Below are 24,419 nucleotides of genomic sequence, written 5' to 3'. Positions count from 1 at the left end.
CCCAAAAGCTTCTGAAACAACGAAGCATGTTTTGTTGTTGTTTTGGGTTTTTGTTTGCTCGTTTTTGTTAAGCATATAACTTGTTTGTATGTCAATACCAGTGACTTGCCAGGGCTTGGAATTTAACACAATTCTACTGAAGTTTCACCATGAACCAGTGTTGCATTCAATTGCTGAGCTTCTCCAGATGACTTCTTCTAGAATTTTTCCCCACATTTTCATCTCCAACAACTTCAGTCAAGTGAAAAACTGAATATGTATACATCCAACAACGTGTAGTCGCTTGTGTTTACATGGATAAAGTTGCGTGAAAACATGGTACCATCCCCAATGACTGCATGTGGTAAAGCTGAATAACACGGGCATACTTCACCTTGCTGTAGCTTCAATGTTTTCATTAACGTTGATTTAGGGATATTTTGAAATAAAAGCATGTGCTCAAAAGAGGAGCCTGTTGATATTTCCTTACACCAAGGACCATTCCAGTCTCGTTGGGGAAAAATAATACCAACTTTAAGCTAAACATTAAAACAAGAACATTACATGCATATTTTCCTTACTACCTATAAGTGCTATTTTCCATAGCAGAAACATTCACAGATGCAATAGCATTAATGGAAACTTCTGTACGTGGGAACTGAGGTGGGATTTGATATGCACAAACATTTCCAAGCCAGTTACCCCTTTGCATATTTTTCTGAGGGGGCATCCATAAGTATAATAAAAAACAGAAGCTCATACTTACATCCTATTCCATGTTACTTTCCAAGCTGTGAGTTTCATCTTGCATTAGTCACCATATGATCTCTATCATAATGGTGGGGGTCAATGAATAGATTAGCTTTATGGGAATTTACAGTTCTTCCATGCATCTAAAGTTTGGTAAGTCTGGTAACCACTGACCTAGTTTTAATCTTTCCCCCACTCTTAAACTTAGAACTATTAAAATAAAAGACTTAAATTTATTCAAGTTTCAATTCTTCATAAAATCTTGGATTATGTTATAAATCTACCTACAGAAACACACTCAAGTGTATGTCTTATACTGCAGCCCCGTTTAGCCTTTAGTTATAAATATCTTGACTTAATGTATGTGTAGAAACTTAAGTTGCCTTTATTCATGATAAAGTGAGAAGACTGCAAAATAATCAGTAGCAATCAGAAGTCTTAGCATAAAGATGTCAAGGGCCACTTTAACGTGGTATTTGTCTTTTGACTGGTAAAGAACTACATGTATATTAAACCTAATATAAACATCATTTTAAGTGACATTGCAACGTACGACTAAATTTTTATAATAGTGGTTTTTTGGATTTTGAAAAAGCCTAATTTGTATTAAGCGCAAAAACAAGAATACTACCTTGTGTGTGTCTCTGAATTTACTGATCTCTCTTGATATCAGGTCTCTTTTGTCTTCCTCCATTTCTATAGCATTTATATCCTCCTAAAAAACAAGGGGGACAGGAGGAAAAGCATTAAGAGCCATTTGTAAATACATAGGAGAACAAGAGAAAAGCTGAAGGTTAGAAGTTTTCAACCAGTCTTGTAAGAGATAAATAAAGTCCTTCTGCAGTACCAAACCTGACAGTCTGATGTTAATGAGTGAAAAAAAAATAAAATAAAAAAATCAGATGGACAAGAGTCACAAATCTGGCAACTAGCAGTAAACATAGTCATTGTCAAAGCCTACAATGTAAACGAACCTTGGTGATGAGTGGATAAGGTATCAGTGGGGCCACTGGAAATCTGCGGAAAATCTGCGGAAAAATCCACGGAGATTTTTTTTTTTAAAAATAGATTGCACACTACTCTGAAAAACAATGCTTTGTATGTTTGTACTATAAAGCAATATTGTATTGCTGTGATCTTATTTCTTGATTCAACAAAATTACAGAAGAACCTCGCTAATTCTCCCTTCTCTGAACTACCTCAATAGATAGTGAGGTCTCATATTAGGAAGACTTCACTGAATTGTGAAGTACACTAGAGGATATTAGTATGCTATGAGAACATTATAAACAAGACTAAACTACACTTGCCAATATAAACAATCAGGATACTTGTGGTGCATTAAGTCTTGATTTCATTTACTCGCTAATTCGCAAAATTTGGTAAACTGCACCTACTAACTAATAGTGCGAATTAGCGAGGTTCCCCCGTGCTTGAAATAGAAGACCAGATTCCACTCACTCTGTTCCCCACACACATTTTCAACTCCCCCACATCAGTCATGCCTTCATCCAGAAGAACTAACAATAGACTCAGTTGCTAACACCATTGGGAGTCTTCTTCACCCCCAAGCCCTTCAGGGGACAACAGCCCCAAAGCTAGCGAGCTTCTCCACCCCCCTAACATACATATATATGTGCATCCATCTTCCCTTTCCCCCCACCCCACAGTCCTCCTCTTCCTCTCCCCATTACGGCCAAGAGAGCAATGAACTAGGACCATCTCTTCACTCCCACCTCTATCCACACAGGCCAAAGATGGCAACTTTCAAGTTCCTTTTCCTCCTTCCCAATATGGGAGGGATGATGGGGTGTAATTGCAACCCACATTCGCTAAGAGCGTATTTGTCTACTTTACTAGCTCAGATTGGTCAAATTCTACATCACACAGAGCTAGCAGAAACTCTCTCCGTCCCAGTGACATACTCAGTGCTCAGTTCTTTCAAGACTACGATGGCCTCTTACAGTATTTAACTATCTGTCATTATTCATGGCCATATATGTACCCACAGAACAATAAACATTTTAACAATGCTTGTAACAAAAAACACAGCTGATATCATTAGACAGCGACTCATTTGTAAGTTCTCAACCAAGAAAGCATCTTCTCCCAAAGGAAGGGAGAGAAAAGAAAGACAAATTCTCAGCTCAGCACTCCTGTACTTCAGGTTAGCCATAGCTAACAATGCTGTGGGGCAGATATACTCACTCCCTAAGGGAGATACTGCTTCTTGCACCATGCTTAAACCCCATAAGCATTTGAAACTGAATTATTGCCTTCGAATAGGTACTTTGCAGAAGACTTTAGTGAGAAAATATCTCGGTCAAAGAATTTTCCAATCTTTCATATTAGGTGCAAATGGCAAGTGTCAGAGCCCATTTTCCCACGGTTAGAAATTTGGCTGGAAAAGCTAAGTCTGAGTTTGCTCATTCTTACTCCCTCTTCTCCAGAGTTTGTTTTCATCCATAAAAAGGTCATCCACAGAAGCAGGTCTAAACCAGAACATTCATTCCTGCTTAACATTTTTTTTCCGCATTACACAATATAGGAAAACCAGATGATCAAATCCAGCCAAATTGACACATGCGTGTAAAAGTAATTTTGTAAAATAGGAAGATAACAATATGCCTTTCATCCCTGAAGGATCCCTCCAGAGTTTGTGAGGCATACATATATACAGCTAAAGAAGTTCATCCACATCTGGAGAGACAGCTGCAGGCAGTTGGATCAAGGCGCACTACAAGAATGCACACTATAAGCAAAGAGAGGAAGAATTTCATCAAAAACTACCAGAGCAAATCCTTGCCATTACAAAAGTGCCCTGGCATCTTTCAAAGGAAACACAAGGCATGCAGGACCTTTTTACAGTTGTTTTTAAAAGTTCTCATCCAAAAAGCCTACATGCACATACAGTTTAAACTGCACTAAATTCAGCATTTCCACCTTCAGAGGGATGAAAGGTTGATTCAAACCTGCCCAGATTCAAACCTGTCGGTCCAAGAAGTCTAGGTGCTTAGATCCCTAAACCATCCCAAAGGGACAGTGTCTATAACTGACTAGCTTTCAGCATAAAACATGAAACTGCTGCTGACATCAAAGCTTGTTGATTTGTTTTCTCATCAGAAGTTTAGGGTTAAAGTGTTTGCACAAGGTTTGGCCATTATATAAAGGTGAGTTGAAGAAAAATCTGTTTTGTCCAAAATCAAAACACATACGTCCTCCTTCTTTTCCTTTTTCTTCTTCCTGGGGTGAGAGTCAGATTCCTGGGAGGGGGCATTGAGCTCGCTGGAATATTCTCGTATTAAGACTTCAATGGCCCCTTTAATTATCTGATCTCTTCTCTTCGTTTCCTCATCCAGTGCTTCATCATCATCATTTGTGGTCTCTGGTCTGGAGTTCTAAGGAAAAACGGCAAAGTAACAGAAATCAACAAATTAAGAATAATACTAGTTTTATTTCAGAAGTTCACCTTTGGTCATCATTATTTGTTCACCTATAGCATTTACTAAATAAGGACTCTACAAGTAGTTATCAATTGCATTATGTTACCCAGATATTTTCACAAAAGCAGTAACACGGGGACCACAGTTTTACACGTGGAATGACAGCAGAGAACAACTGTAGGATTGCTTACTAAAATAGAACAGACTAAGGAGGAAGACAGGAAAAGAGAGCACACACAGAGGCAACGACTATAGTCCAACCCTTGATCAAAAGTTTCTGCCTTGTTTCCTTCAGAACTTAAGTCATTTCAATAGCAGTTCCTCAATGCCTACTACTTAAGCACCATGCAATACAAATGTCTAACTATAACTTTTTAATTGCAAGTTATAAAGGGAGAACTATATTAAAGAAACATTGTTAGAGAAACTATTCCTCCACAGCAAACAATTTTCTTAGTATTGTTGATCAATTACTTCATAGTTCCTCTCATCTTTTTGACCCTTTCCACCTTGTAGCAAGGAAAGGGAACAAACAAGACGTGCATTTCACTAAACATTATCTGAAAGGGTAAAACAGCGATCTGCATACCAAGTAAGGTAACCCACCTCTCAATCCCTTCAACCTTTCAAAAAAATGGAATCTCACCTGAGAATCCAGCTGGGTATCTTGTCAAGCAACAGGTGGTAGATGGAGTGAGGGGTAGGGAAAGGTCTGATAGAGCAGCAGCTAAGAATGAGGGGAAAGGGAGGGTTCAGCTGGTATTTAAGAGGCTGCCAGGCCAAGGAGGAGCAGGCTGAAAAGAGCTAGAAGGCAGTGACAGGGTGTGGAATTGTAGAGCTCCAAGGAGAAGTGATCACAGGGAGGAATTAATTTGATAAGGGTTTGCTTGGTGTGCTTCTAAGAAATCGCGTTGTAGTATACGTTTATTTCTTTTAAAAAAGATTAAAGAAAAATGTTGTAACTTTTGGATGTGTGGCACCAGGATACTAATGATGGTATGAAAGGAACTACAAGCAGGATGATTAAAATACACATTTATCAAAATTCCTCAGCAATTCACATCCTTTCCTGGCTCCAAATATCTCTTTGGTGGTGATGGTGCTCATCTCACCCTAATTCTACATTTCCTACAATCACCATCCACTGACGTCTTCTGAAAAATACAGCTTCAAAGCCACAAACAGTACCCTCTACTTTATTACATCAGTTGCCCAACAACCCCCAGGAGCTCACAGAAAACAAAGTTCATGAAACATACAAAAAGCTTCACTGGTGCTTTAAGCTTCAGCTGTGAAGCACGGTATTACAAGTGATGCCAACAGGAAAAAGGGAAGCCTACAGCCAAATCAAACCGCTATCTAGAATAACAGCTAATATATTAAGCCATTCAAAATGCATGAAGTTAGTACTCTCCTTTATTGAGGTACTGCATTTAATACCATATCCTAGATACACGGGCAAAAGCACCAAGTGCTTCCAGTCATCGCTATGTCTCTAGCTCTGGCTAAATAAAAGAAAACGGAAGTACATGCGCTCACGCTGTACTTTACACACCACTATAAGCAAGTCTAAGACTTCTAAAAATTGACTTGCTAGTGTGATTAGTATTTTCAGTTTCCTGAACAAGAGCCTCTTCTCACTTTTGTTTTACAGTTGGTAATTATTTTAAGTACCGAATACCTTAATGCATCTATAGAACTTTAAAATAGTTCCAGAGCAAGCCCAACAACTTGATTGTGATGTGTAATACATTATTTTAGCAAAAATAGATAAAATTCATTTTAACACAAATTTGGCAGTTGACTGCCCACTGCCTGGTAACTACATCTTCTACTGAATGACGTGCTTCTTTCCTTTTCATTAGTTTGTTCCAGAAGATCATCAGCAGAGGAGAAAGAACAAACAACTTCTTTGTGAACTCTGGAAGAGTAACTAATTCTAGCATTTATAAACTTTTAAAGAGTTTCTAAACCAAACTGAAGCAACACAATAAGGTATGGCACATATTACTGAACTTTAGAATGAACTAGAAATTAATTCTAGATATCCAGTAGTAGTTTACAAAGAAGTTCGAATACATTAAGCTTCAGTCATGATCAGCAACGTGCCCTGGCAGCCAAGAGACGACCATAACCTGGGGTGCATTAAGCACAGTCTAGCTAACCATTCAAAAGAAGCGACTGTCCCACTATGATCAGCATTGGTGCAGCCTTACCTCAAGTACTGTTCACACTTATTCTCTACCATATAGAATAGACATAGAAAATAGTAGAATGTGTACAAAGGATGGTATCAAAGATGATGAACAGACTTGAGGGCATCGCTACGGAGGAGCGGCTGAGGATACTTGGTTTGTTCAGCTTAGAGAAGCGAAGCCCGAGGAGTGACCTCATTGCTGTCTACAACTTTCTCACACGTGGGAGTAAAGAAGGAGGTATGTATCTTTTCTTGCTGGTGACCAGCAAGGGAATGGCTTAAAACTGCATTAGGGAAAGTTCAGATCAGATGCTAGGAAAGGAAGTTCTTCACTGAGAGAGTGGGTAAGGCACTGGAACAGACTCCTCAAGGGAAGTGCTCATGGCCCCCCAAGCCTGTTGGTGTTGAAAAAGCATTTGGACAACACTTGTAGATATATAGTTTAACTCTTAGGTTACCCTGTGCAAAATCAGGAATTGGACTCGATCTTCATGTGTCCCTTCTTACTCAGGGTATTTCATGATTCTATGATTGTAAAAGTTAAATGAAGCTAACTTGTGCACTGACACTCTAAAATCTACACTGCTGTGTAAGTTTACATGGGAGAGATAGAGCTATTTAAAACATATTAACCATGTATGCAGAGTAACTCAAACATTTGTAGTAAACACAGTGAAAGTGTTCAAGAGTGCTGCTGAACTAATAGCTTACACTTCACTGCCTTTCAACTTATCTTTAGACTCATTTATGTGATTCTGGCAAAACCTAAAGTGAATTAACAGCAGAGACAAGAAAGGAAACCAGGAGACCTGCTCACAGTCTGATCTAGCAAGTATGTTACTTTGGCCTCCTGCCAAAATACTACAAATCATACATTATATACGTACCCCATTAGAGGCCTTTTTCTTCGCTTTCCATTCGTCTAGCTGAGCCTTTGTCTTTGCATCAACTTTGACTAGCAGCTTCTTCTCTCCAATCTGCAGGTCATGGAGTAGTCTCAGTGCCCGTAGTGTGGATTCTGGTTCTTTGTACTCACAAAATCCAAAGGCTGAAATGAATGATTGAAATGAGAAGCAGAAGCATTAAAACTCTTCAGGTAATTCACTTTACATAAAGAAACAACCCATGTGTTCCGAGTCAATACATTTTGAACACAGGCATTTCTCTATTTGAAACCAGGAATACATATAAAAAACAGTCAGCAAGATAACTCATTGCATTAATCTTTGGTATAATTAATGGCCCATTGAATAAAATGTAAACAATGAATACACTATGTTTATATCGCTTTTGACATGACCTCAACTAACGAATGCAATCTATATAAAGACATGTCTCAGGTAGATTTGCAATTGTCTGAGGACCAAGGATGTCAATCAACACTTCATTGTTAAATGAGTATTTCAAACTAGGTTCTTCACAACAAGTACATAAAGTTGTGAGACAAACACCTTACAAGAGCAAAATAAAGAATGATATATGACACAGATGAAGAAAGTTACATCTTAATAAAAAAACAACCTATGGAAGATAATTTTTGTTATTATGCTTCACTGTTAATGTTATTTCCTGTATCCACTAGAGAAAGTTTATGGGAAGAAATAAATCATTTCAATCTGGGGATAGGGAAAGAAGATAAATTTTAAATCAGGAAAACCTCCTTAACAGTATGAATAACACATAGTAATGGAAGAGACAATTACTCTCCAAAAGAGCGAATTTGCAACACTGTTAAGTCCAGACCAGCAAACATCTCTTGCGGATGGTCTATAAACTCTTGAGTCAGTCTCGGAACAGAAAAGTGAACAATGTTAGTCCACCAAATAAACTTTTGCATTCATTTTTCTGTCTTGATTCCAAGGACAGAAAATACTAACTCTTTATTAGGAAGCATTTATCAGTTAAGTATTGTATGCAGTACCTTAAAATGTTAAGTATTAGGATAGCAATGCGTCAGACATTTGAAAATCTGTCAAGTAATAAAAACGGTAGTCTGACTAGAGACTTTGAAAAGCATGAACATTTACCTTGAAGTTTTCCGGATGCCCCTTGTACTCTCTTCCAACTCAAAACCAAGCCACATTTCTGCAGTAAAGATAAATTTCATCAAATCATTAAGGTTGAAAAAGACCTCCAAGATCATCTGGTCCAACCAGCCCCCTACCACCAATATCACCCAGTAAACCACGTCCCTAAGCGCCACGTCCAACCTTTCCTTGAACACCCACAGGGACGGTGACGCTACCACCTCCCTGGGCAACCCGTTCCAATGCCTGACTGCTCTTTCTGAGAAGAAATGTCTCAGAATTTCCAACCTAAACCTCCCCTAGCTCAACTTGAAGCCATTCCCTCTAGTCCTATCACTAGTAATCTGCGAGCAGAGGCTGACCCCCAGCACCCCACACCTTCCTTTCAGGTCACTGTACAGAGCAATAAGGTCTGCCCTTAGCCTCCTCTTCTTCAGACTAAGCAACCCCAGCTTCCTCAGCCGCTCCTCATAGGACTTGTGTTCCAGGCCTTTCACCAGCTTCATAGCCCTTCTCTCATAGCCTGTTCCAGGGCCTCAATTGTCCTTCTTGTAGTGAGGGGCCCAAAGCTGAACACAGTGCTCGAGGTGCGGCCTCACCAGAGCAGAGTACAGAGGAACGATCACCTTCCTGGTCCTGCTGGCTACACTATTCCTGATACAAGCCAGGATGCCGTTGGCCTTCTTGGCCACCTGGGCACACTGCTGGCTCATGTCCAGGCGAACACTGACCAACACCCCCAGATCTTTTTCCTTTGCCATTATTAAAATTGACTAAATATTTATTTTTAATATTCATTATGTATTAGCACATTTTATTACTGTATTAGATATATTTAGTATTTATTAAATATCACCATTTTCAAATATTTATTAAATATTGCTGTTTGAAACACTACAAAACCTTTAATACATTGCAAAGGAAGACAGGTAAAAAAGAATAACCACTACTAAAAATAAGCTACATGTCTACATTCACTGACACATACAACTAAAAAAAGATTTACTCTTCATTAAATTACTGACTTTAAACTCAAACCTAATTGACTGTTATTCCAGTGAGTAGGACCAATTCTGCTTTTAGTTTCAATTTCACTATTTGGGGGTCACAACCTCATTCATTAGCCAGGGATGAAATTTAACAAGCAGCCCACTGTACTTACTGCTAGAAGCTGCCGTATGAGCATGTCCGAAGCCTTCTCAGAAATGTTGCCTACAAAAACGGTGGTAGTGGGACCGCTGTTTTCATCATTTTCTTTGTTCTTTAAGCCTGGGTGATCTTTTCTGGCTCCTAAATGTTTTCCAACCATAGACACTGTGGTAGGAACTAATACCTAGAAAGAGGAGAAAAGGGAGTGTGTGTCTTTTTCTGTTTTAAATCTCTAAAACCAAAAAAATTGAGCAGACGTATTTGAAAAATATTTTTTCATATGAACCTTAGTTAGGCGTATGGAGTGAGACATCAATAAGTAGTTCACACTTTAATACTTCACACAACACAAAGAGAATGCCTTTTTCTGGCAAAGAGACAGAAAAAAGGTGTACCTGAATATGGCTACTCAAAGGCCTCAAGGTGAGCATACAGTAACATTAAGTATTACTTGTTCTACAAATTACTCATTTGCAACATTTGAGTCACCCCAAGTTGAAGCATCTCACCTAACAGTGTACTGTATTCTTAAAAAAACAACAAGCTGCAAATAGAGAAATAACTCTGACTCAAACCTCAAAAGGCTTCAATGGACAAATGATAGGTCTTAAGGCTTTCACGGAGTGAATAAATGCTACTGTTTTAGTCAATAAACAGCTCTTAGCCACTTGCTTTCAGTTAAGGAGCAACCATTTGTGAAATAGACTGTACAGAGCTAGGCACAATCATTTGTTCCATTTTGCTGCACCTCCGCAGCAAAACCCTAAAATTAATCCTAGGATTTAATGTTAAATACGCACTGAGTATCTCTTCTCAAAACCCCTTCAAGCAGCGTCACTTCTACTAAAAGTAATTTTATCAGGAAAGTGAATAATGCATTTGTTCCAGTATTTGTTTGTCTTAAATACACCAATTATCATGAATATATCCTCCTGTAACACATAATGCAAGCTATCCAAAAATTCAGTATTTTGGGGAGATTTCACTTATGCAAAATCATAGGAATGGTAATTCACCTTCACATCGAGAAGTAACCTTCATCTTTAATTAGCATATTAACATAACAGCAGCAATAAAACCTATTTCCTTTCACAGTATGAAATCTGATGAAATAAAACAAAAATACTGTTGGTATCTACTACCTATGAAATTTTTACTCTCCATTTTATTGCCTCTCATCCCTACTGTAATACTTACAGTTGGAGCAGGAGCCATAATGCCCATTGGCACAGGAATCATAGGAGTCCCTGAGAAAGATAAGACATTGATATCAATCAATCTGTTCTGTTGAGATTACTGATGAATACAAATGAACTGATTGCAGGCGTGATTTTCAAACCAGTGAGCAATTTTGGTCACGAGAATTTTAGTGTACTGATTACCAGTCATTCCCCAAGCACTCAAGCACAGTCTGAGCACACTAATGTAACATGAATGTCCTGATCAATTTCAGCATGTTCACATTTGCTCTTCAAATGAATTTCTTTTCAAAGCACATTCAAACCATAGTATTGCTCTAGAAGATAGTTATGTGATGAATGAGGCAGGAAATTCCATAGATAAAAAAACAGCTGAAATCCTATAGATGATAATCATTCCTGACTTGCTCAATTCTGATAGCACAATCAATCCTGCATACAGTTTAGGGCCAAGGTCCCAAAGCATGAAACTTTATAGCATGTCTATTATTTATGAAAAGGCTTAATAAAGTTGCATAGAAAACCTCAATCCAGAAGCACTCTACCTTTTTTAACACTTGACTTGAAATCTTTAAAACTTAATTTAAAACAGTATTTAATCATGTGAAGTCATGCCATATCCTCCTTCCCACTACAACATTCACTGATGGCTTTAAGTGCTATAACGTGAGCTAATATTCGGTCATAATAAAGGCTGTTTACCTTTACATGCCAGCTGATAGAAAAAAATAAAATAAAATGTTGGGCATCATCAGGGAAAACACTGACGGTCAGGACTACGGAAGTCATTTTGCTGCTATATAAAAACTCAGTGCACCTGTACCTTGACTAGGGCCTAGAGAGCCAAACTCTGCAAAGCAAGAAGAGCATGCAGCCTTAGAGAAGACAACTACATAGCTTGAGTTTTGAGGCAGCTGCTTTACAAGGAAAGACTTTACACTGAGACTCTTCAAATGGGGAGGTTTGCAAGGCATGGAACCCGACTGAGGTCTACAAGACCACTGAATGACATCTGCCAAACTCCCACATCAGAATTCAGAGAGACAGGGGGTTTAAAGACTGACATAAGGAAGTAGCACTTTACACAGTAAATGATGTTTATTGTAATGAAATTCTAGAATCTGATGCAACAGTGGCCAACTGTGGTAACAGTATCAGCAGGCTCAAAACCTTAAAATGCTCAAGAATCATAAGTCCCTAAGAAGAAAAAAGGAAGTGCAGGAGATCACACATCCTTAACATATCAGCTGTGGAAACCACAGTTATATGAGGGAACAGACCTGGAAAGCAGTTAGGTGTAAATGTGCACCCTAAAAATCATCATCTATTCCCATTGCCCAGACAAAACATCAGGCTATATGGACTGCTGATCTGACCCTACAGAGCATTTCTTACATGTAAGATATAAAACTCAAATTAATTTTTAATGGTATCTGATTAATCTTCAGAAATGATAGGAGATACCAGAATCACCAGAATTTTTATTTTAACAGCCATATTTTTAAGCAAAGCAAAACACTTTTCCTAACTTAATTCTTACACAAGCAGACTGTTCTAGCCAAAATTCTTCAATAAAAAAAATTAGGCTGGATAACTGGAACATGTTTTTTGCCAAACAGCTAGGTAAAGATAATATTTAAACCAGTAAAATTGTGATCTTATAACATGGAGTAACTTCAAAATAGACTTTCAAAAGGTCATTGTGGCGTTTTCAAATCTATTCACACACTTGGGCTGAGAAATGAGAGATCCTTATCAAAGTGCCATATTATCTCTACATGTAAGCAAATCATATTTCTAGTGTGCAGAGAAAAATTATGTTCTCTCCTAACACCAGGCTCCTCCAATCCACCGTCTATTTGGATTACTAATACTAAAACAAGACTATTTTTATAAAAAGTCAAACAGTGGGAGCACAAAAAGATCTTTGTTGTACATGTTAAGAACTGAGTGTTCAGAGCAGAAATTTGTATCAGGCATTTTAAAATTTTCTTCAGAAAGGTATTTTAAAAATTATCTAGTGCTTTTCACAGAAGTCTACATAAATCATAACTAGTAAAGATCATAGGTAGAGATAACATCTCATGGATCCTGGCGGAGGGAGGGAAAAGTGAACCCACAAGTAAGGCTTAGCATGATGAATGGATGCGCACAAACCATTTCTGAGTTCAGCTATCTGGTGTTTGAAAGCCTTTATTGTCTACAAAATACTTGTGCACAACACAGCTCATGACCATACAGCCAGAAATTTTCTGCAGCCCTTAATTTAAGATGAATTTTAAAGGGGTAATTCTCTCAAGTATTCCTCTCTCCCACTCCCTCTGTCATCTCCTGCCTCCAGTCACTTTCAATCCTGGCAATATACAGAAAAAAAGGTGGTTCCAGACTGACAAATTAAAGTCTCAACACAAAAACAGAGGCTAAGCTTAAAGATGAAGAAAGGAAAAAAAGAAGGTGGAATTAGTTTTGGGAAGATTAGAAAGAATGAGAAAAATAAGTTAGCAAGACACATGGAGTAAAGCATGTAAAAAGTAGAATGAAAGAAAGTGGGATGAGATGGACTTAAAAAAAAAAAAAAGAGAAAACAACGTGAAAAGTTGGAGCTTCTCCAAAAGCTGCTCCTCTATTTTCACACAACACATTCTCAGTGCAGACAAGTCCTTTCAAAGGCTATTACAATGTTTATTTGAAAGGAATTAAAACCTGTCTAGTGTCAAAGCACTGGCTATTAAAATACCTCAGATTAACAAAATCACTACATAGGTTCAGTCTTGAAAGAAAGGACAAAAAATCCGGTGTTGTCTCTAATGGTTTGATTTCTGGTCAGAAGTAACCAGCTATTGGCGGACCAAACAGTTTGTTCACATGAATTCCTGCATGGGTGCACTAGAAACTCAATTGCAATGTACATGGATCAGTGTTACTAAAATACGTTAATACCCAGTAACTTTTACAAATAACACTACTTAGAATAATGAGGAATTGCTTTCTACAACAGTTTGATGTACTAACATAACTTACCAGGGGGTACAGGTGGGGGAAAGCCAGGGAACTGTGGAGGTGGAATCCCAGGGGGAAGTGTTGGGATTCCCATAGGAGGGCGATTCAAATGAGGTGGAAAAGACATTCTTACAGTTGTAATCTGTCAAAAAAAATAGAAAAGGAAAACTGCATTAGTCAATTCCCAAACACATTATTACAAAAGGGGTGCAAATTACAGGTATCTATGACTTTAAAACTTTATATGGACATTCAACTACAAATTAAAACTGTCTTTATTTCCTCTTTCCCCAGCTGATCATTAAGTTTCCTCCATAGTAAATCTTCCCTCACAATGAAAAAATAGTACTTCTACAAAAGTGTTTCAGAAGGAACTTAAAAAAACAGAAGTATACCTGACTCTTCATACCAATATTTTACAAAGAATGTGAATTAAACAGCGTTTGATAGTTGGCAGTTTCTTTAAAATGAAGCGGGGTTTTTTTCCAGTATCTGGAAACAGAACTATTTAATTTTGGTAACTTTTTTTCAATAAAGTAGCTTTCCAGAACAAGAAGTGATTACACACAATCTAACTGTGGAACAATTTGAGGGAAAGAACTGGGACATCCTCATGCTCAGCACCGGCAGGAATTGTGGACCGTAACACAGACATGAGGGAAAGCCCCAGACTCCAGCACAGAGACAGTTAAACACTCAGAAGAGGGTTCTCTGATCTATTTTTAACATCCCAGTTCACACACCTTCTAGAGCTCAAATTAGATGATAGCCCATGAGCTAAGGGTCAATATGCTATCACAGAGTAAGAGCTGTTTTAACGTAATTTGCTGCTCAAATGGGTATTGTTATGTAGATATTATTGACCCTGTAACAGACACTGCCTCGTAAGATTCAAGATCACTCTTAACAAAATTAACATTCTTGCTTCCAGTATTTTTTCAGCAACCTTACACAGTCATGTCTTCAAAAAAGGTTGGCCCTCAGTTCTAAAGAGGAAATGGAGCGCTGGTTACCAATACATGCATGTAATTGGTCACACCCAGCTTCAATCTTTGCAGTTAGGCTTGTGAAAACACACTAAATTACTCAGTAGTAACTTGGCATGCCTGTTATTTCCTCGCAAGCACATAGGTACATTCATCCTGCAGACATGAAGCACGAGAGGAACTTCAAACGCGCTGGTTTATGCAGATACAAATCACAATGAGTATCAGAGAGTAACGAGAGCCCAGTTAGCCTGCTGTGCAGACATGTTCCCTTCTCAGAGGACCGTACAGTACCACAGGTTGCGGCGCAGTCTGCATCTTCACTGCAGCTGTTTTCCAAACATGCAACCACAAGTCAAAACCAAGGCCTTGAGTACAAGAATTATTACGAATAAAATTCTAACAACTAAAACAGACCTGTAGACTGGATGATGCATGCCCTGGTTTCCTGGCACCGAGCACAACTGGAACAGGAAATGAGCTTTGCTGGAGAGAGATGTGCCTTCCTTATATGTGCAACAGCAAGTAGGTAATGACAGTCTTAAACACTAGAGCTAAGAGCTAGTATCGGTCCTGTGCTGTAATGGTAGATGCATTTGAAAGAGTTCAAAAATTATAATGAATCATGCACAAAACTTTATTCCCATGGAGTGGGGAAACAACTGAGATAAATGCATACAGCAGACTAGAGAGGATGAAAGGGAAGCCCCTATGTATTTGGTAATATCTCTGAACTCCAGAAATCACATATTCAAGTGTAACAACGGATACATGATCCTATAGCATAATTCACCCAAAGACATATTTACAATTACATCAGTTACAAGAGGTTCATGATGACTGCATTCATTAATTGGGCCCAAAGAGCATCATCATCTCACCAGGAGAAGAGAGAAACACTCCTGGGACACAGGGTCACAAGGACACAAGGTCCACCCCACCAGCTTAGGTTGGTGGTAGACACAAGAGAGCAAATGCAAGCTTTCCTCCAACAGTTCAATAAAGATTTTATACAATACAACAAACGGAAAGCCTTTTTGTATTTTATAAACACTATCTCCTTATTGTCATCCTTGACTTTTTAAAATGAATAGGCAAGCAAAAGTAGCAAAGGTGTACTGCCAAAAGCTTTGATTTGGAGGAACGTTGTTAATAGACTCTTTGCACTACATGCGCGTCAGCAGATGTTCCTCTAGAATCCAAAGCTTGGGTGGTACAGAAGAGACCAGGACTCCCTGACCTACCTCTGTACCACTACTCCAAACCATTTCAACAGCAACAAAAACCAAACCAGCCAAGGGTCCCAGGAAAGATCAGGATCTATAAGTCTCCCAGAATCAGGAATCTATAATCTATAAGTCTCTCAGCCCTTACATATATTGCACGCTGGTAGCTAACTAAACAAAATTCAAAGCAGTTTAGGGACAGGATGTCACAATTAACCTGTGGTACAATTAACTCTGAGAAGGTTCCAGCGGGGCTACAGCAACATTACACAATCTGAGGTCCACAAGACATTAAAGAGTGAGCTGTAAAACAAAAAAGAACTGGGGAAGTAATTTTCCAGGCTGCCAGTAGGTGCAGTCCCTCCTCTTGCTCTCAGAAGCACTTCATCTGAGACACCATTTTGGGGAAGCTTAAAGAAAAAAAAAAAAAAGGACTAAGAAGTGAAACAGTTCCTTGAATTAGAAAGTGTTGAAACGTACTGAAGTTTTTTTTAATTGAAAAAAATTAGCAGTCAAGTAATCCTTACTGCATAAAAGTAACAAGGCAGTTTGTAAGAAGAGATCAAATTTAGTCTTTGTCTTTCAGTCAGATGGAAACATATTGTTACCTGCAGAGCTTCAACAACTTTTTTTTTTCACTTGAAGCACTCATTTTTTCTTCCATGCTTGTACAGTTATTTGCAAAACAGCTAGAAAGCTGCTCTGCTGCTGACTTAATCTTGCATGAACCAATACTAGTACCTCTGCTGTCTGTGACACTGAAGATCGACAGTACAGAAAGCCTTGGTCTCTTTCCTGCTATTGTAACTACAAGTGTGAAACCAACAGAGAAAACAGTTTAGTCCTGTTTCCGTTATGAAAACTTTGAGAATCGGTGGGAGCCCAACAAACTGCTCAATGGAGAAGTGAAGAGATCCAGATGAGAGAGGAAGATGCCTCCAGTTCCTTGCAGTAGCCAAGGTGCTGCAACAAAGGAAACCAAATAGCAATTTTTGCTGTCAACAGCTGGAGAATGAGAAAAGTACATGTTCTTCCAGCACCCAGAAGGGTCTCAAATTTATAAGCAATTACAAACCAGGCACTGAATATGGGAAGTTAAGAGATTCTAAGCTGGGTCCATGGAAAATACTCTTGTAGAAATCTCAGAAACAGCTTCTAATTTCTCTACAGACTGTCTTATAACCCCACAAGTTCAACTCAGTGATCGTTGCCTGATGTATGCACTGTGGTCTCAGCATTGTATGCAGTGATCTTCAAATTTCCCCAAAATATTCAAATGTGCAAGTAAGGACCTAAAGTCCTGAAATGTTTTAAAATTCTCCTTTGATTTACATAATTATTCCCTCCCAAAGTCAGATGTATAACGCAGCTATCAAGAATGCTGCTTAACTAGCAGCAGTTTAAGGGAGGCATTCATTTGTATGACTTTAACAGTGACCACAAAAATACAGGTATAAGAAAAACAGTGAGCATCTAGCCCGACACTATTGAAAACACTGAAAAAATGGCATCTACAAAACCCAAATGACGGCCTTGCGTCAGACTGGAAGTGCAGTCACTTTCGTGTCTGTCAGCAAGCTGCAGCAGGTCTGTTAAGTCTGACAGAGCTGAGAGCCCGATGCTCACACAACACATCTTGAGGAGGTGAACTCCGGAGGTCCAAATGCCCATTTACAGGTAAGGAGGGAAATGTTCAGTGTGTTTTCACCTGAAGGGAATCCAATTCATCCACTGCAGCAGTACAACTGATGTGAAATAGTTTCCTGAGCAGGGATGACTGCGAGACTTGCTTCAGCTGCACAGTCCTGATCTGAACTAACACAGTACCGGAGGCACACACTTTATTACCCTTGGACAATTTTTATAAGCTGCAGATTAACAATGCTATGGATAGCAAAACTTTTAAGCTTACTCTAAGCAGACCCAGCTCAAATCCTGCCCAAGCTATTAACTAGAGCTGTGCTTGTCTAGCACTTGCTTTAATATTTCATGTTCAGTTTTGGCCTAGGAGGAGTTCGGTTGCTTTCATTTACTGCTCTTCCAAGTTAATAAGTGCTGGTGGAACCAAACGTCAAGCAGAATCGACTGCACCCACCTTACCCTCATGGCTCTAAGGTTTGGCAAATTCCACTGAGACTTATTAAATCTGACTCAGTGCTATCCCCCCGGGCCTGAGCTCTGTGCACCAGCCGCGTGCTAGCTCTGACACCAAACTCAACAAGTGTCCGGGGCAGGCCTGAGAACAGCAGGACCCCAGTGCCTGGAACCACCACAGCTCAGAAGTGCCATGAAACAACAGTCACTGTTGTTCAGACACCATGGTCCCATGTATCTGAATGATCTCTGACTCCTACAATTCCCCATAAGAGGGGAATTCCCCCTATACGAGAAGACAGTTTGGCATGACTGCACTGGAACCACCATTTTTATAAGCTATACCATAGCATTCTTTCACAGCCTACTTTTGATTTACTCTTTTTTTTTTAAATTAAAGGTATGAAAAGATAAGTTATACAGAACACTAGTTACCAGTGACTTTTAATAAAGTAACGTATTTCAAACTGACAGTTGTACCACCTACTCAGAGCAGCATCCTACGAGCCACAGAATTAATCTCCTTAGTATTTATAACTGTGTTTACAAATTATAACATTTATTTAAAAATCTGCAAAATGTTTTAACGATTTCCAAAACATTCACGTTCCCCATGAAACAGTGACAATATTTACTGTTGAAGTATTATTAACTAACCAAAGTTACGATTAATGCAGAAATCCTGAAGGATTAATGCATAAACTGAATGCATTTTAGGGACAAATATATGTAGTATCATAGCAGCAACTGCATGACTGACCTAGCTTGATTTCAGTTTGTCTGAAATCAACTCACCTACATTTCCTAATAACATTCTTTTGCACCACAAGAAAATCGCTACACTTACTCTAGACAGTTGTACAAAGTAGCTACACAGGCCAGTCCCTCAAATCAGGGAGCACTAAGCAAAAAATGTTTAAAAATTAACTAAAATGTAGCTTTGACTATAATCTTACTCCTTAGATGAGTACAAAACAAGTAACAAAATCCATGCCTCTTGTGAGGAGGTAACATCATGTTATTTAGTAGCACCCCAGTTAAAGAGATGTTACACTAAGACATTTGATGAAGAAGATTTGATTGTCCACGTTACTATGTTTCACTGAAACTTCCCTACAGAAAAACCTGCACACTTAAAAAATAATGCTAATGTTTCTAATGCTTTTTAAGGATGAGAGTATTCCATATTACTAGTCTTATGAGGCTTTTGCATTTGGTTAGAATGTCCAGTGCTCGCTCTTTGTTGCTGCCTAGGTATAATTGCCTCTAATTCATGACAAATTATTTTGTATTTTGTGTCAAGACAGGTGCAGCTGAGCAACACAAACATTTTCAGAAACAACTGGAGAAAACATCTGCAAAAACCCAACCTACTGAAGCCATTCCTGTCACATAGGGTTTTTACCTCAGTCTCCATATGGTGTATGGAGTTTTAAGCCACTCCACTATAAAACTAACCCTACAGTTAGTCACCCCTTGGAGATACTGCCTACATTATTGCATCTCACAAAGAGATACACAGATCCCTAGAAGTCTCTTTTACTTCAAGCCAATAGATCCCCTACGTGAAAATTTTATGCAAAATATAAAGCCCTACAGTTTTCTCCAAAATGGCCTGCAAGCTAAGCAAGGCATCTGTAGAAAACAACAGCCACGTGGAGAGAAAAAGTTATAGATTTTTGTAAAGATGTTTCTGAACAAAACTAGTACATGTTTAAGCCTGTTTTTTTTAGACAATCTAGAAAGCTCACTAACTGCTATCCAGTAAGTTGCATCCCAAACTATTAAAATATAGCAACTAAAAAGCAACTTCCTTATCCAAACCAAAGCCTCTGCCTGAAAACTCCTTATCTAGGGCTCTACTAAACTTGTACCAAGACTTCAAGATCTTTGATTTTGTTCCTAATTCTGTGCCCATGTAAAGCCCTAGTCAGTCAAATAAGAGGCTTTCCACCCTAACTTTGCTATTGCCTCTTCTCAAAACACAAACAAGGCTGTGGCATTACAAAATTTAAGTTAATGTCCAGAGACAGAAGTGAGAAATGCGAAGCACTACCTACGATGCAACTCCTTCATGGGCAATGTATGACTGCCAAGTGCTTCCTTGTTCTAGTCTGTTCTGGACCACCTTCTGTAAATGCTGATGCAATACTTGGAGCAGTGCTTTCCTACCCCGATAAAAAAAAAAAAAATCGGTAAGTAAACATTTTAACCAGAATAGAACGAACTATACAACTTCTAGGCTGTAGTTTCTGTAAGCCTATGTAAGACCTGCTACAAAAGAAAAAAAAAAAAAGCTAGTTGCGATCGCAATGCTCGCTGGTCTGTACCTAAAGTGAAAAATAAAATCCAACGAAACTATTTTCCTTCGGGCAGACAGAAGTCTTGGGCTATAAAGGAAAAAAAGACACCGTGAGAAAGCCACGCCAACGCGAATCACGCCGACTGCTGAGCGCAAGCTGCCCCCTCACACGTGTTTCGGGACGAGCGCCCCGCAGCACGCCAAGGCCGCCCAGCAGCCGGTAAGCGGCCGGGCAGCGACACACAAAACCCCACCGAGGCGGCGGCCGGGGGACAGCAGCGGGCGCTCCCCGGGGCTGCCGGGCGGCGGAGGAAGCGGGAGGCCCCCGCGAGCGCCTCCCCGAGGCCGCCCGGCCCCCCCCGCCCCACGCCACCTCCCCGCCGGGCCGGGCCCCGAGAGCGAGGCCTCGGCGGAGCGGCGCGGCCTCCTCCCCTCAGCGGGCGGCCCGGGCGCCGCGCCGCGCCTCGCCTCCCCGCCCGCTCTCGCCGCCCCTCAGCCGCTCACCGTCGCTCGCTGCAGGCCGGGAGCCGCGTCCGGAGCGCCGCCGCGGCCCGTCCGGGGAGCGCGGGCCGGGGATGCGCCGGGGGGAGGCCGCCGGGGGCCGCGCGGGGAGGCCCCGAGGCGCCGCTAGGCCGCGAACGCGCCGCGCCGAGCCGAGCCGCCGCCGCGCTGCGCGGGGTCACGTGAGCCGCCCCTTCCGCCACCGGCCCGGCGTGCACCGCGCCGCCTCACCATAGAGACGGCAGGGCCAGAGCGCCCCCCCAGCTCCCGCGCCCGGACAATAAGGCGCCAGGCCATAGAGCGGCGGCTAGAAGGGCAGCGTGAGGCAACAGGAGTGTGGGCGGCCGCCATCTTTGGTGGGGGCAGCACGGGGTTCCGCCATCTTGAGGTCAGGTGCTGGCGGCGGGGGCCGGAGGCTGGAGCAGCGCCTCGGCTCTTCTCTTCTCGCTGCCGGCCGCTGGCTGCCCCCGCCGCCATTTCGCAGCTCCGCCGGGCCCTGGTGGCTGTGCCCGAGCTGTGACGGGGTAGGTGCAGGCCCCGGCCCGGTGGAGAGCACACCGGCTGCGTTAAAACAGGCTGCTCCTCCGGGGGGAGCGGGGCTCTGGGTGTGCTGCTGCTGGGCGAGTGTCAAGGGCCTGAAAAGCTCAAACAAAAAGCAGTCAGTAGGTATAAAGGTATGTGGGAGACTGTAAGGATTTACAGAACAAAAAGAGGAAGCGCTAGTGCTCTAGGCAGCCACATCCTCAGTTTAAAAAAAAAAAAAGTGTGCTGTATAGAAACTGGGTCTAGGCATGGTCTATGGCTGGTAGTTTCCCTGATCTACTTTCAGCATTTAGATTACATTAAAAGAAAATATTTAAAATGTATGAGTTCCCCTCCCCATATGTACAGGTTACGTATGAGAGAGTAATTGTAGTTGCCACAACGATGGGAAGCAGTTGCAATTGGAACGAGGAAGTAGCTGTGAGTGGAAGAAAGGTGGTCTTGCAGATGATTGCAATGGAGACCACAACGTGAACATACGTGAACAAAGCTGTTTAGAACATTTTGGATCAGCTAGGGGAAGAAAATCTCGTTATCTATGCCACACTTTCCAATGTTTACATACACTGTATAAAGAAAAACGCTCAAAGGATTGCAGTCTAATGGCAAACAATCCCTGCCACCTGTATTGGAAAGAAAAACATTCAAATTAAACACTGTTGACTTCTCCATACAAAGAAGATGAAATCTACCTATCTGAATTCGTATATGTTACTGAACAGTCAACAAGTGAGCTGGAACTGAGGTCCTTTTCATCACCTTGCTGTACTTGCTGATGTGCAAGGGTTTTCTAGTAGTAGCAGATTTAGGGAGTACTTGAAGATCGAATGCAATTCCTTCTGCTTTAAGAAACAGTATCTTTGTTCTATTAATTGCAATTCATTCCATACACCCTGCATTATTCCCTTCAATTAATACAAATTTAGTAACTACAGTACTAGTAGTAGGTGGCATCCCTGCCCATGGCAGGGTTTTGGAACTAGATGATCTTAAGGTCCCTTCCAACCTGAGCCATTCTATTATTCTATAATACTGACTACTATTAATCGTTCAAATAATTTATAAATCTTTATACCTATATAGATAAAAATGGCACTCATTTTGCAGCTTTGAGGAAAAACAAGGAAAAGGCAAAAGAAAAATCTTCTGAGTTTTCTGTTCCTTTGCAATTCTCTCAGCTTGAAACTATTACCTGCTTGAAAAAAGAAATGTGACATCTAGAGTCACTAATATTGTGGTAACTAGTCCTTTTATTTACAGGAAAAATCACTAATGCTTTCCTGATGTAACTTCATCTGGTTTTGTTTAGCCAAAGAGACCATTTTGCATTTATTCTCCTTATACAAATCTTGAACTTTAGCTTCTAATATCCTTCCTAATCAAGGAGGAATAACATCAGAAACATCCAGTGAAAGTAGTTACTTCCACATCTCTACTCCATCTGCTGTTGAATTTTAGAATTAACTACCCCTGAACCTATCTGTGCTTTCTTTTTACTCTTCAGTTATGAAACTGAGATGCTACTTTTCAGTCATTGATCCCAGTTAACCTGATTTAGTTACTTGCTGTTGTCTCCGAAGTTTCATGCTCAAGTCAGTCAAGAAAAGTCCAGTCTGTGGCCTTTAAAATTAAGCCCAATATTTTGAGGCACTTTTTGTGTCTGCAAATTTTTCTGCATTTCAAGTGTGAGAAATCATTCCAAACAGGCTAGGCAGAATCTTAGGGTACAAAGGTCAGATTGTTTCTCGAGTGTGCAACATTTTAAATATTTTATGGGTGGAACAGAATTCTGGTCCACAGCTCTACTTCTTGTAGTTTTCCTGATCTACTTCCAGCATTTAGACATTAAAAGACCGTTAAAAATGTGCAAAGTAACTTTGTATAACTTCTTACTTTTTGTAGTATTGTAAATAAATGTAGCCCTTCAAACGTACTTTCCTTAATACTGCCTAATAATTACATTTTGTCTTCTCTTCCTTGTGCCACTTAATCTCTCCATCTCTCACATTACCAGTCTCAATACAGACACTTTGAGGAAGATCCCTTAGATGCCAAACTCTCATTGATTTGATTCCTTGGCTCCCCATGAATAGCACTGTGAGATTTAAAAGTTTCTACTTCCTGTGTATTGATTATATGCGCTATCTAGAAATTTTTCACTATGGACATTTGGCTCACAACAGTTTATTCTTCCAGACATCAGTTTATTTAATCTTTTTGATTACTCTTATCTGCAAAGCACTGAATAAAAATACATCATTGTAACTGTATGATTGGGAATAGGGAAGACGGCCACCATGCCAATCTTCAGTCATTCACATCACTAAACTGCACAGAAGAGAAATAGATAAACCGTATATATGCCTAGCTACACAAAAATACATAGTAGAATCTAGTAGAATAAAAATACTTCAGCAATACACTTGAATTCTGACAGGGCCTTGGCTATTCCTAGTGTTAGAAACTTAAGGAGTCCTTCTTTTTTTGTGGTAGTTGGACCTGCTGACTTAGTTTTGTGAAATGTGGGTACTTCACCTTACAAAAGGTAAATTCATTATCACTGCTATCTCGCAGATATTCAGTTAAGTAATTTGCCTCCTTCTTGAAGTTATTGGTAGACAACCAAACCAAGGGACCAAATATCAAAGCACTTCCTAGCTGCATTTCTATGGCTGTTGACGTGTAACCCCACTGAAGTGAAACAGCACATCTTCCCCCAGTGAGATGGCCATTAGCGCTTGATCCAGCCAGCCGGCCAAAAACATTTTTTAGAAGAGAAAGGGAAATTGTTGGTGCACTGACCATATTACTACAAAAATACTTCTGCGTGTTACCTAAATCATATACCTTCCGTAGGTATGCAGCAATTGAAAGATGACTTCACCTTCCGTGTAGTACCCTGCCATTTCCAGCCAGCACCCCAAGCAAAAGCTTGCAGGGACGCGGCTGGTTGAGGTTAATACCTCACCGCGGGACCTCTTGCTCCAACCCTGTGCACGGTCTCCACACCACCCGTTTACCAC

The 24,419-nt window shown here is 40.3% G+C and overlaps 1 protein-coding gene across 5 annotated transcripts in view; it reads right to left on the bottom strand.

Moving 5' to 3' along the window:
* RBM25 (RNA binding motif protein 25) overlaps nt 1-21,020 on the bottom strand; it is a 33,695-nt gene extending 12,675 nt beyond the window's left edge. The window contains exons 1-9 of one of the 5 annotated variants that reach the window (XM_066998685.1): nt 20,857-21,020; nt 13,766-13,886; nt 10,743-10,792; nt 9,559-9,729; nt 8,397-8,454; nt 7,257-7,417; nt 3,945-4,127; nt 1,704-1,757; nt 1,361-1,444 (exon numbers count right to left, since the gene is read on the bottom strand). In XM_066998685.1, the coding sequence (XP_066854786.1) occupies nt 1,361-1,444; nt 1,704-1,757; nt 3,945-4,127; nt 7,257-7,417; nt 8,397-8,454; nt 9,559-9,729; nt 10,743-10,792; nt 13,766-13,871 (867 nt within the window). In that variant the 5' untranslated portion in view covers nt 13,872-13,886; nt 20,857-21,020. Of the gene's footprint in view, nt 1-1,360; nt 1,445-1,703; nt 1,758-3,944; nt 4,128-7,256; nt 7,418-8,396; nt 8,455-9,558; nt 9,730-10,742; nt 10,793-11,446; nt 11,467-13,765; nt 13,887-15,147; nt 18,236-20,106; nt 20,219-20,856 lie in introns of those variants that run through there. The other 4 variants (XM_048065149.2, XM_048065147.2, XM_066998686.1 and 1 more) reach the window with 4 other exon arrangements.
* Nucleotides 21,021-24,419: the final 3,399 nt, after the last annotated feature.

The sequence above is a fragment of the Anser cygnoides genome, chromosome 5 (genome assembly GCF_040182565.1).
Source record: "Anser cygnoides isolate HZ-2024a breed goose chromosome 5, Taihu_goose_T2T_genome, whole genome shotgun sequence".
Classification (NCBI taxonomy): Eukaryota; Metazoa; Chordata; class Aves; order Anseriformes; family Anatidae; genus Anser; species Anser cygnoides.
This window is presented reverse-complemented; position numbering and strand designations above follow the sequence as displayed.